General features: G+C 43.7%; 2 protein-coding genes across 3 annotated transcripts; one reads left to right on the top strand and one right to left on the bottom strand.

Annotated features, from left to right (window-relative positions):
• Positions 1-6,137: 6,137 nt before the first annotated feature.
• Positions 6,138-9,546, top strand: LOC131885103 (sulfotransferase 1C2-like). 2 transcript variants are annotated; one of them, XR_009373793.1, is made up of 5 exons: positions 6,138-6,453; positions 6,515-6,770; positions 7,120-7,280; positions 7,335-8,160; positions 8,225-8,343. XR_009373793.1 is itself a non-coding variant. In XM_059233045.1 (5 exons), the coding sequence occupies exons 1-5, from the start codon at positions 7,983-7,985 to the stop codon at positions 9,454-9,456; spliced, it is 1,077 nt and encodes a 358-aa protein (XP_059089028.1). In that variant the 5' UTR covers positions 7,965-7,982; the 3' UTR covers positions 9,457-9,546. The 2 variants fall into 2 exon arrangements, 1 of the variants encoding a protein (XP_059089028.1); XM_059233045.1 differs by lacking the exons at positions 6,138-6,453; positions 6,515-6,770; positions 7,120-7,280 and adding exons at positions 8,410-8,683; positions 8,748-8,908; positions 9,112-9,546 and having other exon boundaries at positions 7,965-8,160.
• Positions 9,468-13,987, bottom strand: LOC131885093 (uncharacterized). The gene is made up of 3 exons (XM_059233035.1): positions 13,060-13,987; positions 12,826-12,986; positions 9,468-10,815 (listed from the first exon to the last, which is right to left on the bottom strand). The coding sequence occupies exons 1-3, from the start codon at positions 13,448-13,450 to the stop codon at positions 9,874-9,876; spliced, it is 1,494 nt and encodes a 497-aa protein (XP_059089018.1). The 5' UTR covers positions 13,451-13,987; the 3' UTR covers positions 9,468-9,873.
• Between the last annotated feature and the right edge of the window lie 255 nt (positions 13,988-14,242).

Raw genomic sequence — 14,242 nt, 5'->3', positions numbered from 1 at the left:
GGCAGATTGCGAATGTATCCTTGGTGAGAGTTGGCGCGGTCGCTTTTGGCGAACACGAAACCAATTTCCTTGGTTGTCATCGGCAACTTCTCATGTTGTGATTACCATTTCGATGACGAAGACTAACAAATTCGCGTTCAAATCATCATCATGACTCCATGGAAAAAGTGGTGTCACTCCTCGTGTAGTGTAAGCCGACATAGGTTAGTAAACAGAGGTTCGAACACCGATATGGGGTGGGACGCACAGTACGTCAAGTTCTTGTACTATAACAAAATCTAAATCTGCTCTTATACCATATTTTCAATTTTGGAAAAAAGTGCAAGCAATAATTGCTAACTAAAGTTGATCCATTTCCAGGATGGCAGATTTTGTGTATCATGCACAATATGTCTGCCTTGCACCCAAAAAGTGCGTCGAAACTTTCAGCTCGTGCCAAATCAACCTCGAATTTATGCAATGAAGATGTACGATTATGGTTGAATTTCAACAACTCCAATTCATTGAATTAGGTGAATTTACTACATAGACTGAAAGGCTCATCAAGTTTTATAATGTGTGCGGGGCTTCTTACACTCTTTTTGAGCATAGAGTTATATGAGCCAAGAGTTCCTGACCCTTTACAACACTTCAATTGTTAACAAACCCCTTAACCGATAAGGTACATTCGCCGGTCTGTTTCACAATGTATCTAAACTCAGTGAAAAAAAGCAGCCATTGACAGAGGAAAGTTACTGTTTATTCTGCTGATACTGATTACTGATTAGTTTGTCAAAACCGAGAGGTTTTTTTTTCAGAAACTGTCGTAGAAGGCACCTTGCAAAAGGACCAAGCAATAAGTGAAAGCCAAATTTCAACGACACCAGGAGAAAGACTTGACAAACCTTGATTTCAACAACAACTCTTGGGAACTTCAGAATCAAGGTCAGTGCAATGGATCATGTCACTTTCTTTAGATAGTGCAAAAAAATCATGAATAAAATCATGGTTTTGACGGACTAATGGGCTTGTACTCTATTCCCGTGTGAACTAGAAATGGGCAAAACTACGCCAATATATGTACTTCGCCACGGCTTGAAATCAACGAATGGGGATTGCAAGACTCATCCACATTTTGGAGGTATCAATCTTGACTTTATTTATGAGAGTAAGAACTGTGATCTGTAAACACTCGTTAGGGGAAGTGTCTGGACCTGTGTGTAATATCCTAGAACTAGCAAGTCAAGCCGAGTTTGTTTCCCAGGGCCAATTTCGGCGGTGAATTCAATGATACTCATTATTTGGCGCACATCACGCCATCCTTTGGGTTGCACAAGGATCCCTGGGATTGATTGACACGGCTAACAATATCCGACAAGCAGAGCTTTTTCACTCAGAATGTCTTTATTGTAAATATTGGAGCACCCGGAGACTTCCCGGGGTCATAACAAAGGTCAAGATTGAACACATTTTTACTCGCCGAGACCGGACGTTGGTTAAACCCACCTTGTTTCATACACAAATGTTTTCCATGTTCGTACATTCCTTCCCACAAATCTGATCTTGTTGAATAATCAAAATTTAATTCAGTCTTTTTGTGTTTATTTTGCAAAATGTCCTAGTTGAGCATTGACGGGATGATGAAGCTCGAAAATGAAGCAAATCCCAACTGAAGGGAAAATGAATAACACACCTGAACTCGCAAATGATTAACAGAGGTGTCCAAATAATGCAAATCAATTTTGCAAAAAATCTAGCTGAATTTTTTGTGCGATTGAATCATCTTAAAAGAGTCAGTGGCAAAATAATGGAGCTGTTACTTCAGAGTGTAGTGGGGAACTGCCTCATGAATGTATTGCGGTATAGCATTGTATATACAGTAGTACGGGCGAGTGAATGGGTTGATAAGCAAGAATGAAGATGGATGATATCCAATGTTTGCGAGGCTGATTCAGCTGAAAGCTGAAGAACGTAATCTTGAAAGTCCAAAGGACAAATTAATGACGCCATTTAGGAAAAATAGTCATTTGAAACAAAAAAGCAAATGTCATGAAAATGCGAAATTTTTTTTTATTTTTTTTCAATTTCTTTATGTTTTTAAATAAAAGGGGTTAAGTTAATGGAAAAACTCGATTCTTAGAACTAAACTGGTAAAAAGTGCAAAAAATGCGAAATACGCAAAATAATGCAAAAAAGAACTAGAAAAAGTGAAATATAATATCTTTGCATTTTTTGGCCAGCCCTAATGATTACACATTCTGCCAATTGCTTGCTGTTTCTCAATGAAACATGGCAAAAGAGTTTTTGCCAAACCGGAACATTCATCAAATCTCTGATCTTTTCACTAAAGCAATGTTTTTACAGTCATCATGGAGGTTGGATGGGCTGAACCAACATACTTTCCTGGAATTTGATTTAACGAGTTCCATTTCGTACTTAAAACTGAAACCTACTTAGACCTATCTATTCTGATGTTGCGTTCCCAGAATGGAGCAATCAACCCTATTTGTACTTCCAATAACCTTTCAGCCTAGATTTGATGAGATCTCGACTTACACCACCATACATGATCAATGTTAAAGAAATGCGAACCACCTGGAGTTCATCTTAGTAAGGAAATGGGTCTGCTCCTTACTTTGAGGCTTTGAGCTTATATATGGTCTCTCTAACATTCCATATAATTCAAATTAGAGGGCGCAGTCCTTTTGACTTAATTCGATGTCTTCATAGGTTGGTATCAATCACACTAAACCGATCATCATGGCCCAACACACACATACACACATTCACATCCAAAGACAAAACGATCACCCTCGGTTCGAAATTCTCATAGAACGTAACACTCTTGTTTTTCCACGTTTAATCCGGCTGCTTTGGTTTTGAAATGAGAAACCAAGAGAATGGTTTTCTCTATGCCTCTATCCAATTATCGAAATGAAATGAGGTGATCCCACCTTCGAGAAGGCGATGATTATCCGGAGAAAACTTCCTGCCAATATTGTGCAAATCGAGCTCTTTTCCAGAAAAATCTCCGGCCGTGATTTTATCAAGAAATGAAACACGTAAATTTGATTAGGAGATTGGAAAAAAATTGCAGTGTTCGTCCAACAAGCGAGCGAGTGAAGACTACGCAGATTGCAACGTGTCGAAGGAAAATTGAGTAGCCACATACGTACAGTACAATGTATAACACAGTAGGTACAATACGTATGTGCATGAGGCGATTGGTTGTTGCATAAACGCCTCATATCCATTCCATGAAACAAAAATTGAGCCACTTGCATTCCTTCAAGGAACAATCAGATGGACCCGAAACAAATGATGCATGGATATTTGATGCTTCGAATTCCAAACATGGGGATAAAAGAGGTGAAAAATGATGTCAATGTCATTTTCTCTATATGAAGCAATGACTCAATTGCAAATTCTCGATACAAAGAGACTTCATTACAGCACTCTTTTCCGTTGCTATTTTTGCCTTTTTCGGTCTTTTCGTACAAGATTAACATTGGAAGGAGATCATGCTACAACATTCATTGTCACCAGCCAAAAAGGGTCAGACTTTACGACTCTTCTAGCCAATAGAACCTCACAAATGTACGGTAAATTATTGCTCTTTTTCGGTGGATGAAGAATTTTCGTCTCAAGTTCCGTTGAAGTGGAGCACCAGATTCTTTTGGTCTCCAGTGTCAAGTCGGTTGTCTTAATATTTTTCTTATGTGCCATGTTCCCACCGGATCTTTCATTGATTAAAACTCCTTTTTGCCCATGTCATCATTCACCATGTTGCTCGCACTTGAGTAAGTTCCATCATGTCCCACTTCTGAACCACAGATTTAGTGAGAGGTAGAGATTCTAGAGCACCCGTGGGCTTGGATCCACGCGTGAGCTTCTGAAGGGGCCATGTCGGTCCACGATCTCAAGAACAAATCGAAATCTGTGCATTACAAGGTTGAGTGGATTTTGAGACTCGAGGGTGTCATAAAACTTTGAAATTTCCATTAACTCTAGGAAATAGATAAGCCAAACACAAGGAAGGCCCTTTTCAGTCCTCACGCCTTCCTTCTCTTGCCTATGGAAACGGGAGATGGTTCAAACTTTTTTTACTCGTTCACTCGTGGAACTTTGGAACCGTCTTCGTTTTTGGGGGTCGTGTTCTCAACACGATTGGGACCATGGAACGAAGGAGATTCAATGACTTTGGTGCTCTTATCAAGCACTTTTTATCACCCTGGGATTTATTGGACCTCATTGTCAGCTGATTCCCACTTCTGATGTGTGATTGTGCTCGATTCGACGGGATTCATGAAGACAAATGAACCTATCCCCATTGTTTGGACTTCTAGTGCCCTCAGAGAATGATGATCCGACTCGCTTCCAACCTGTGGAACTCTGGTCGGACTCTTCAAGGTTCCAATTGGACGAGCTTTTCTTTCTCTCTCTCTTCAGATGCACAAAGGGGAAAAGAGAGAGAAGGAAAGAAAAAGAGAGAGTGGCTGCTTTTCTCTTTGGTGATTTTCCTGGAGAGTCAGCAGTCACATGTGTAATCCATGTTCAAATATCATTTGGTTTTCCATTTCTGGTGTGGTTGGTTCGGGATTGGCTGATCCCTTTGAAGCTTTGAATCCTCGTCGACGCTTTGCCAGAAAGAGATTCTTGATCGGCTAGAAATTGAGGTTTGGTCATGCTCACTGACTCTGATATTTGATGACGATAAATCCTCTCTCCTCCAATCTCAGAAAGTGTCACGAGGGATATTTATTTTCATATCAAATACAATTTCGATCCCAAGCCTCCCCATCTCCCTGAACAGCATTTTATAGCACCACCACCATTGAGGATGGAAAAAAATTGCATTCAGAAGACATTAGCAAGCTAATCGCATTCGAAATGCTTGAAACGAGCCCCATAATTACGCCATGTACTAATACTCACACAAACACACGCTCATCGTACAAATGACTTACTCAAGTACGTACATACTCATTGAAGTCCCTCATTACCTGTATTAACCTGTATGCCAGAATGCCGACAGAGTGAAAGGGCGAGAATGAAAAGGAAGAATGAACCTTTTGATAAAGAAAGACACTCACTCCTTCGTTCAACGATTTCGGAGGAAGTGCTCTTCATTTTTTGCGGGTCAAATCTGACATGCCCGACCGACAATGTTCTCCCCTCACTCAATCCCCTACAAGCTATATATTTGTGGCTACCTACCACTATTTCGTAATCATTTTTGGTGCTTCCCCAACCCAAAATTGGTGTGCAAAGCGATCTTGGCGGCTAAATTCATGAGGCTAAAACTTTTTGGCAAGCGCTGCCAAGCAGAGAAAATCAACTAAAGCCAAAAATCATAAAAGCCAGCAATTATCATCCCATGTGCATGCAATATACCCTGCAGTGGCGAACACCTACAATACATACACCAACAACTACAACAACCAGCTAGCTGGCTGGCTCCACTTTAGCTCAGGTTACGCTTTAATGAGTTCCCGAAATCCCGACAAGAAGATGGTCTGCATAATCGAATGAATTGGCCTTTCCTAATGAAAAGTTTCTGGCGAATGAAAATGAAGTCTGGTTCGACGAGCAAACACAAAAATTAACCTGTCAACGGCTTAACATAAGTGTTCGGGCTGCAAAAAGGGACGGGGGGGGGGCTGTATTCTTTTTCATTTGAGAGGGTGAGTCAATGGCTCGCGAATGAAAGTTTGAAGAGCCAATCAAAAAGTTTAGGTTCATTAGGAAACTTCATTAGGCGGAATCAGGTATTCATTTTGGCACGCTGAGTGGCATGAGTGGAACACTTTCCTGAGCGACCACGCCTATTTCATGGCGATAATATCCCCCGTTCCGCTGATGTTTGTTTCAATCGTATTCGCCTTTGAAAATTGTCCGACCAATGAGATTTCCGGCCTAACATGGATAGTTCTAATTAATTTCTGACTATTAATATCAAATGGACAAAAGTTAACAGTAATGCCGGCCTCTCAAAATCGCAAAGGGCAACCCTTCTCGTTTGTTATAATGGTCCAAGATTACCAACATTAGATTGCTTTAAGATATTGGGTGTTGCTTATCAACGGCAAAGTGTCATCCATCGTTGCCTGACTTCAACTGAGTCAGATGTTTTCATTGACCTATTGAACAGCACAGCAATGTTATGGGTCTGTTTGAAACTGTCCTTATCTTGGCCTGCGGCTTTAAAACTCAGTCAGTTTTTTTCATGTACCAAGAAGGTCAAAAATGGCATTGAAGGCAACTTTTTGTCCGTTGGAAAAAGATCATACCGAGGCCGTCCTCCGAGTGTTTTCATCTGGCTCTTGCGAGCTCAATTTGGTCCAGGTCCGACCCCGGTTGAATTATTTACCCACGACTATTCAAAGTTCAGCCGACAAGATCCTGAATTTGGAACTCCGGCCTGACGATGTTTGGATCATTACCTATCCTAAATGTGGAACCACGTGGACCCAGGTAGTAACTAATCTAAGAAATACAACACACCTTTTTTTTCATCATCAGATCTCATGTTCAGGAGATTGTGTGGCAAATGTTCAACATGGATTTTGATGACAACAAAGATCTTTTCCAAAAAAGTCCTTTCTTGGAAATGGAACTTATTGCTACCTCTAATCCCATGCCTCCCCCACCACCCAATTCTGAGATGGGGCCTCCACCGGAACACATCATTCAATCGATTGAGTATTGTGCCTCAGTTCCGTCTCCCAGAGTCATCAAAACACATTTGCCACTTTCCATGCTGCCCGCCAAACTCCTGGACACTTGTAAAGGTGATAGGAAAAAGTACTTTTTATTGGCCAGTCAAGTTAACGAGAACCCCATAAAATGGTGTTAATCTTTAACCGAACACTCTTAACCGAATATAACGGGAGATAATCTTTCGTCACTGATTGTTATATAGTCAAACGACCTGGCATAGTATGACATGACAAACAGACAAAAGCAAACAAGCAAGCAAAGCTACAAATTAATTTCAAACAAACAACGCTAGAAATTAATTCAAGTAAATATTTACATCTTATTATTCATTCTATCGTGGCCAGACTTCAAGAACCACTTACTTAGCATACTTAGTTAGATCTTGTCTGTTTGTGTTAACATCATCCTGCATTTTTCTAGTCATCTTTGTGTCAAGACATCCGTTGGATGCGTGTGTCTCTTACTTTCACCATGCCAAAAATGGGAAGCAGTTTTTTCGAATGCATGGAAATTTCGACGATTATGCCAAATTATTCTTCGCCGGCCAGGTCATGTTCGGCAACTATTGGGACCACCTCGAGGTTAGACTTTCTGGCATAACAATCTGTAAACTCTTCTGACATGCCTTGATTCAGGAAGCATGGCCGAAACGAGACCATAAGAATGCACGCTTCTTTTGGTACGAGGACATGCAAGCTGACTTGAACCAGATACTTCACGAACTGAACGCGTTTCTTGGAAGGCTGCGAACCAATGACGAGCTACTGGAATTGAGCCAGTTTGTTCAAATCAAGAACATGAAGGCCAGGTCCATGAACCGAGCCAAAGATGAGGCCGAGAAAGAATTCAATTCCATGTTCATTCGTCAAGGAGGATGTGGTCAATGGAAGGACTATTTCAACGGTGATCTACACGACGAGGCTCGACAATGGCTCGAAGCTAACATGAGAAGAACTGGAATCGTTGTTCGAGGCGAGGCATAAACGTACTTTGTGAACTGTACGTATTAGTATAAGTACTGCAACACTCCCTGCACAGATTGATGATTGGACATTGCAAGGGACGACTTGTGTGGCGAAACATGACAAAGGCACACTGTGTCACTCAAATTTCGGGTTCTAAAATGGATGAAATATATGTACACTAATCCAAAAAGTTTTTGAGTTCTGAGCAAACAATTAGCGTACTTACGCAAGGAATCGATCAGACGGAGGATTTGCGTTAGATGTCTTATCCATGGTGTTAGAGGTCTATCCTTGAACGATGTGTTCACGTTGACCTTCATGATTGGGAATATTGTGGGTTCAGTGCAGACTATTCCCAGTCTCAAAATGAATTCAGCAATGGCTGGGCGAGAGTTACCCTTCGAATTTGAACCCTTGTCCAAGGATGAGATTGCGTCAAAACGAAAAGTGTTTCAAGAGGGATCTTTGGAGCTGGAGTTGACCAAAACAATCCCAGGTAAAGCACTCGGTAGTGTCTTTGGTGGCTAAGTTGGTTTGATCATCGAGATATCCCGATTCAGGTCGGGTGTTTTTGCCGAAAGTTTATCAAGAAGATGCCAAACGAGTTTACAACATGGAACTCCGTCCAGATGACATTTGGATCGTGACCTACCCAAAATGTGGCACCACGTGGATGCAAGTAAGCCCTCTCTTACTCAAAAACCAGGGTAAAGAATGACAAATAGACCTTTCCCCGATCCTCCAGGAAACGGTTTGGCAGATTGTCAACTATGAACTCGACACGACAGAGGACCTCTTTTCGAGAGTTCCTTTTCTGGAGGCAGGTCATATCATCAGATCTGGCCCAAAACCTAGTCCCCCGCCCACCACTGAGGGAGTAGAACCAGCCACACCTCCTGCAATGCCCGACTTCTTCTTGAACCCTATCGATTACTTGGAGAAGAAAACCACGCGTCGGATTATCAAGACTCATTTACCATTCGAGTTGCTCCCTCCGAACATCCTTGATGTTTGTAAAGGTTGGTGATTGGTTTAAAATCTTATCTTTAAAACTTACAAGTACTGATTCCAAATCTGTGCCAGTGGTTTACGTGTGTCGCAATCCCAAGGACTGTTGTGTGTCGTATTTCCATCATTGTGAGACAGGAGGGAAAATGTACCTTATTCATGGGAATTTCGAGGACTACGCCCAACTCTTCAAAGATGGAACTCTAATGTTCGGCAACTATTGGCATCATCTCAAGGTAAAGAGCGTTTGATGGTTTTGAGTTGTATCCTTGAATTTTTACCACTAGATGTCGCCCTAACAAGAGCAAATAATCACTAATTTTATCTCCATTTTGTTTAACTAAATCCTTGGACCCTCTAGAGATTTGATGTATCATAGTTAAAATTCACACTACAAGAATGTATTTGTTTGCCTGATAATTTCGTTTGCCTCTTCTAGGGAGGCTGGAAGTTGAAGGACAACAAGAACTTTCAATTCGTCTGGTATGAGGATTTGAAGAAAGATCATGCGAAAGGAGTTCGCGAACTGAGTGAATTTTTGGGCATCAAGCGGACAGAGGATGAGATCCGAACCCTGGTGAAGCATCTGTCTATTGATGAGATGAGGAAGAGGGCTATGCAAGAGGCCAAGGACAGCGAGGAAAAAGTTGAATTCTCCAAGTTCTTCCGCAAAGGCGTCGTCGGCGATTGGAAGAACTACTTTGCCGGAGAAAAGCTCGAGGAATGGGAGAATTGGATCAAGGAGAATGTCCAGGGAACGGATATCCAAATGAACTTTGAATGACGCAAAGACAATTCCAAATGTGAAATTTGAATGTATTCCTTGAACATGTGCAAAGAAGTTGAAATTCAACAAGAGCTATAACATATGGTATATCACAGAACAAATTGATATAGATTGGAATCTCCACTTGGAACCAAAAGGTCAAACCGAGTAAACACTGAAACGCCAACCGAAGGATCTGAGAGGGTGCAAAAGTAGGGACAATGGAACCAAGGGAACGGAACACGAAACGTGATATGTCAAAAAGTCCATCCAGGGTTGTTCCAGAACAAAAGGCAAAATCAGAAAGGAAGCACTCGAGGATTTCAAGAATGATATGGTAAAACGTCAATCGGTCTACACGTAGGAACTTGATAAAGCCGAGCTAACGGCATACAGCTATTCGATAGAACGACCTCAGATGAGGCTCGTCTTGATCTAGTCCTGACATTCCCCATGTCCTCCAGAAGGCTGTCGCTCCAAGAACGAGGACATCATGGGCGGTGGCGACGCCTGGAGGAAGTTCGGGAGGTTGGGTGACAAAAAATTCAAACCCAGAGGCGGCGAAAACGAGGCGGACGTCGTCGGGAGCAGCATCTGTGGGAACGTGGGCGACGGCTTGAGCACCTGAGGTTTGATGGGCCTCTCTTCGTGGTCTGACAATAGCTCCAGTGAGGTCTCTTGTTTGATTACCGGTGACACCGGGGCCGAATTGGACATGTCCAATGACGACCCTTGGTTGGGGCCCTCAGGAAGGTCCTTCCCGAGTGGCGGCCCAAGACTAGAGTTGGTGGAGTGGGTCGGAGAGGGTAAGGTCGGCATGGACGTCACCGGCTCGATGTGACTCCGCGGACTTGACAATGGACTTTGGTACGAGCTGGAGTTGTCCTCGTCCATGTCCTCGTCAGGCTCGGACTTGAGGAGCCTCTGCCGCTCCTCCTGGACACGGCAGTTAAGAAGACTTTCGATGCTAAAGGGGGTAATCTTGCGCTTGTTCAAAATGTGCCGATGCATCTCTTCGTAGTCAGTCTTGAGGTTCGTGCCTCCATCCTCGATGCCCACCACATCGATCATCTCCTCATCCAATTTTTGCGCGTCCAAATGGATGGATGTCTTGCCTCCGTTCTTTTGGTTGTCATAATCTTTCTTCAGGGTGTCGAGGTCCACATTGATGCCTTTGGCGGCCAGCTTCTTCTGCTGTTTCTCCAATTGTTTCATGAGTTTCCTGTCTTTCCTCTGGTGTTCCCGCCTCTCCAATTCCTCTTCCGAGATTGGCTCTCCGGAACAAGTTTGTGGGTGGGCGTTGTGGGCCGGCCGGCCAGGTCCTTTCTTTGTGTTCTCCTTCTTCCGGAACTTGGCGCGTCGATTCTGAAACCATACCTGCAACACAAGAGGAAAGCCACAAATCAATTAGCGTTCACAATTGGCCAGAAATTGACACCAATACCTGTGCCACTCGACCGTTCAGAACGAACGGCTGAATTCATATAAGTACGCTCATTGCGCAACCAGGTAAGGTTTTAAAAGATCAGCCATAATCTTCTGTGTGGCAATTCAAATGGCTTGGAGCCAGCACTTGAATTGGAATGTGGAAAAATGGTAATCAATGCAGACCACGGCAGGGCATGACCAATTGATAAAGGGCAATATTGCTCCTCATGCCATGAGTCTCCATCCCCAGTAGGACTGACTCAATTTCAGACCCAATGGTTCGGACCAAAAATGCATTTGCAGGAATCCTACTTCTTCTCCTCCTTCTCCTCGCCTTTCCAGATGAATTCCTATATCCAATGCTCTTTCTCTCCAGAGGAGTCAATGCAGATCAGTATGACTACCACTGGTATGTATTGTGGCCAATTGCAGATTGCAAGTCAGTCTAGGGGTCTTGTGCTACCACTTCACCACCAGCACCACTCTGATGGTTGTTGGCCCTTGGCTTGCGTGTAACTCGTTTTCCTTAAGTTTCGGATACGAAACTAATTACAGAGATCGGTAGCCCAAGCTTTTGTTAGAGGGGGGGGGGGGGATGGAGGAAGGGATCGGGGAGCTAAGGGAACTGACTGTACACTGAATGTGAATGTATGTAGGTAAGTACACTTGGAGTACAGTGAGTACTACGAAGTGGATTTGGCTTGGCCATCCAAGTTACTGAAGAGAAACAGAGACCATTCCTTCTCTCTGTTGTCTCCTATCAAAGAAGCACTTCAACAACAACAATGAGAAGCAAGGAGGAGGGAGACGGGAGGGAGCAAAAAGGGGCTCTTCTCTATCAAGCCCTACACCTTCATCTTGATTCTCAACACTCAACACTATTCACCCTAATAACTTGCATAACTTTGTCAATTTCCTTCCCCTGGCACTGCAGTCTTTTTAGACCCCAACAAATCTTGAACTATTGTACAATCTGAATACAAGTGAGCTTCAATGTTTGTACCGACTAATTAGAAAAGGGGTGACTCTGCCCGCTTTTGACTGACTTCCCTTAATTGTACCCACTCTACGTACTTGGGGAGGTAATTTCTGGTTCTTTTGCGCAAACATGTTCTACATGCAAAGACGGTTTGTTTTAATTAGATGTAAATTAAATTGTCTTCCGCTAATCTCGAAACTTGTCGGTGACACTTGCATGTGGATTTGTTTGAAGAGAATGGAAGGACCCGTCTGCCAACCAACCAACCAACCAACCAACCAACCAACCAACGGACCGACCAACTTTCTCAATCATCATGGCCAAGAAAGGCGGTCCAAGGACTTCGTTCAAGTTCGCTTCTAAATGAAGGGAACAATATGGCAATGTTGAGTGTTGAATGTTGAATGTTGTCGTGAAGGTTCGTCTTTGTTCGAGTCCCTTTTCAGCACTTGTGCATGAAATCTTTCAATCAGAGCGTTGCCGAAGAAATCGATCAATATTTGACACATGATTAGGGAGCTCCAAACTTGGTTGAAAATAACAAATCCCAGGGAACACTTTTATTTTGCCTTCAAGTGCAAACAAGCAAGAATACAATATCCCACAGCCGCGATACGAGCACGTAGTATGAAGCTATGTGATTTAAAATTAGTCAATCATGTCTATGCTGGTGCATAAATTGTCGATAGTTTTGAGTCCAACCAAACAGAGCGGGTGGTGCATTGTTGGAGCAAGTGCAATTGAGTGTGAAATTATAACAAATCACCCTTAAGTTCTGACTGTTTTTCGAGCAAACTTTACACCTTTTTGCATAGGCCATTTACCTTTGGTCTCCAACAGATTACAACACATTTTCCGCCAGAGGGCAGAAACATCGATCAAAACTCCAGCCCCCTTTTTATCTAGCACAGCTTCATCGTCAGGAAGGGGAAAGAAAGGAAATCGTCTTGTAGAGTCTTCTTCAAAGGGACCCAACTTACCGAGATTCTAGATTCTTTGAGGTCCAACTTAAGAGCCATAGCCTCTCGCATGAACACGTCGGGATAATGGCATGAGTGAAACACTCGTTCCAACTCCTCGAGTTGCCATTGCGAAAAATTCGTCCGCGATCTCCGCCGCTTCGCTTCATCGCTTTCCGAGTCTACAAAACAATAATAGCAAAGGATAAGCGATTAAAACCACCAGTCAGTTTGGGGATGAGTAATTGCTCTCACCGTTGGGCGAGTGAGGCTCATCGCCATAGGTGTGTCGATGGGACCCGCCGGATCCCGGGGAAGAATGTGGCAATTCGATTCGAGGGGGGCCCCCATGACCATGGTTGACCCCTATAGACAAAGGTGAAGGACGCGGCGGAAATCCGGCCAAATTAGGGAATGGGATTCGCCCCGAGGGGAATTTTGCGGCCGCCGCATGTAGAAATGGAAGTGGCAGAGGGAGTGGGAGACGTGGAATGGGCCGGCCCAGGCGTGCCAAGAGATCCGCCTGGGCGTGTCTAAACTGCATGAATTGATTGAAGCCGTTCTCAAGCATGGTGGGTGTGGGTCGGAAAGGTGGGATTGGGGACAAATTCGAAGGGGGTCCGATCGAAGTGGGTGGGGAGGCCATCCCCCGCCCTATTGGTGAGCTCCTTCCACCCAGATTGGCGCGCCTGATCTGGGGAAAAGCGTCAATGATGGATGGTAGCAATGATGACGGTTTCACTGAGGACTGAATTCCCCACAATGATGGGAAATGAGAGTCTTTTCAAATATTGTCTCTTAGCCGTCACTCGAGCGAGCTGTGGAGATCACGATAAAATTGTCAGTAACAGTGGAGTATAGAAGAAGAACAAGTAGGAGGAGGTGGAGACGAAGGATGGTCCTGCTGGTTGTGATGATGTTGATATTGATTAATGACAATGATACCAACGTACACTCCTCATTTCTCAGGTATTGTCTCGTCTTGGCAAGTAGATCCATTCATAGAGGAAAGGACGGAACTAACGAAGAAGAAAAAGACAAAGTCACTTTTTTTGCCCACGCCAACTTTGATTGTTTCAGAACGGAATTCACGCTGAGTTTTTAATGTGAGGTTGTAAATCTGTCAAAAGCTGAGAACTCACTGAATGAGCATGGAAAGAAAATGAGCTTGAAGTTTCTCCAAACATGGGGCGGATCTCATCCATCCTACCGGAGACTCCGCCTTTTAGCGCCGACACCCTCGTCAGAAAATCCGCTCTTCTCCCTCTTCCCCCGAGTTCCCCCCTTCGTCCGTCCGATCGTCGGCGAGTCAGACCGGAGAGAGAAGGGAAGAGCGTGCCCTCGATGAAGTGATCCGGTCTTTGAAGGCGTTGGCGATGGTTCGAGATTGGCGTCGGCGGTGCCGCCACTGGCCTCCGACCCTCGAGGACCCGTTCGT

Source organism: Tigriopus californicus, chromosome 1, assembly GCF_007210705.1.
Source record: "Tigriopus californicus strain San Diego chromosome 1, Tcal_SD_v2.1, whole genome shotgun sequence".
NCBI lineage: Eukaryota > Metazoa > Arthropoda > Copepoda > Harpacticoida > Harpacticidae > Tigriopus > Tigriopus californicus.
This window is presented reverse-complemented; position numbering and strand designations above follow the sequence as displayed.

What these genes read in the sequence shown, in the direction of transcription:
- LOC131885103 (XM_059233045.1), top strand. Translation starts at nt 7,983, where the DNA reads ATGATTGGGAATATTGTGGGTTCAGTGCAGACTATTCCCAGTCTCAAA. An exon ending in GTGGCACCACGTGGATGCAA is followed by an intron (nt 8,344 to 8,409) that starts GTAAGCCCTCTC and finishes CCGATCCTCCAG; the next exon opens with GAAACGGTTTGGCAGATTGT. An exon ending in ACTATTGGCATCATCTCAAG is followed by an intron (nt 8,909 to 9,111) that starts GTAAAGAGCGTT and finishes TGCCTCTTCTAG; the next exon opens with GGAGGCTGGAAGTTGAAGGA.
- LOC131885093 (XM_059233035.1), bottom strand. Translation starts at nt 13,450, where the DNA reads ATGGCCTCCCCACCCACTTCGATCGGACCCCCTTCGAATTTGTCCCCA. An exon ending in TGAGCCTCACTCGCCCAACG is followed by an intron (nt 12,987 to 13,059) that starts GTGAGAGCAATT and finishes ATTGTTTTGTAG; the next exon opens with ACTCGGAAAGCGATGAAGCG. An exon ending in TCAAAGAATCTAGAATCTCG is followed by an intron (nt 10,816 to 12,825) that starts GTAAGTTGGGTC and finishes CTTGTGTTGCAG; the next exon opens with GTATGGTTTCAGAATCGACG.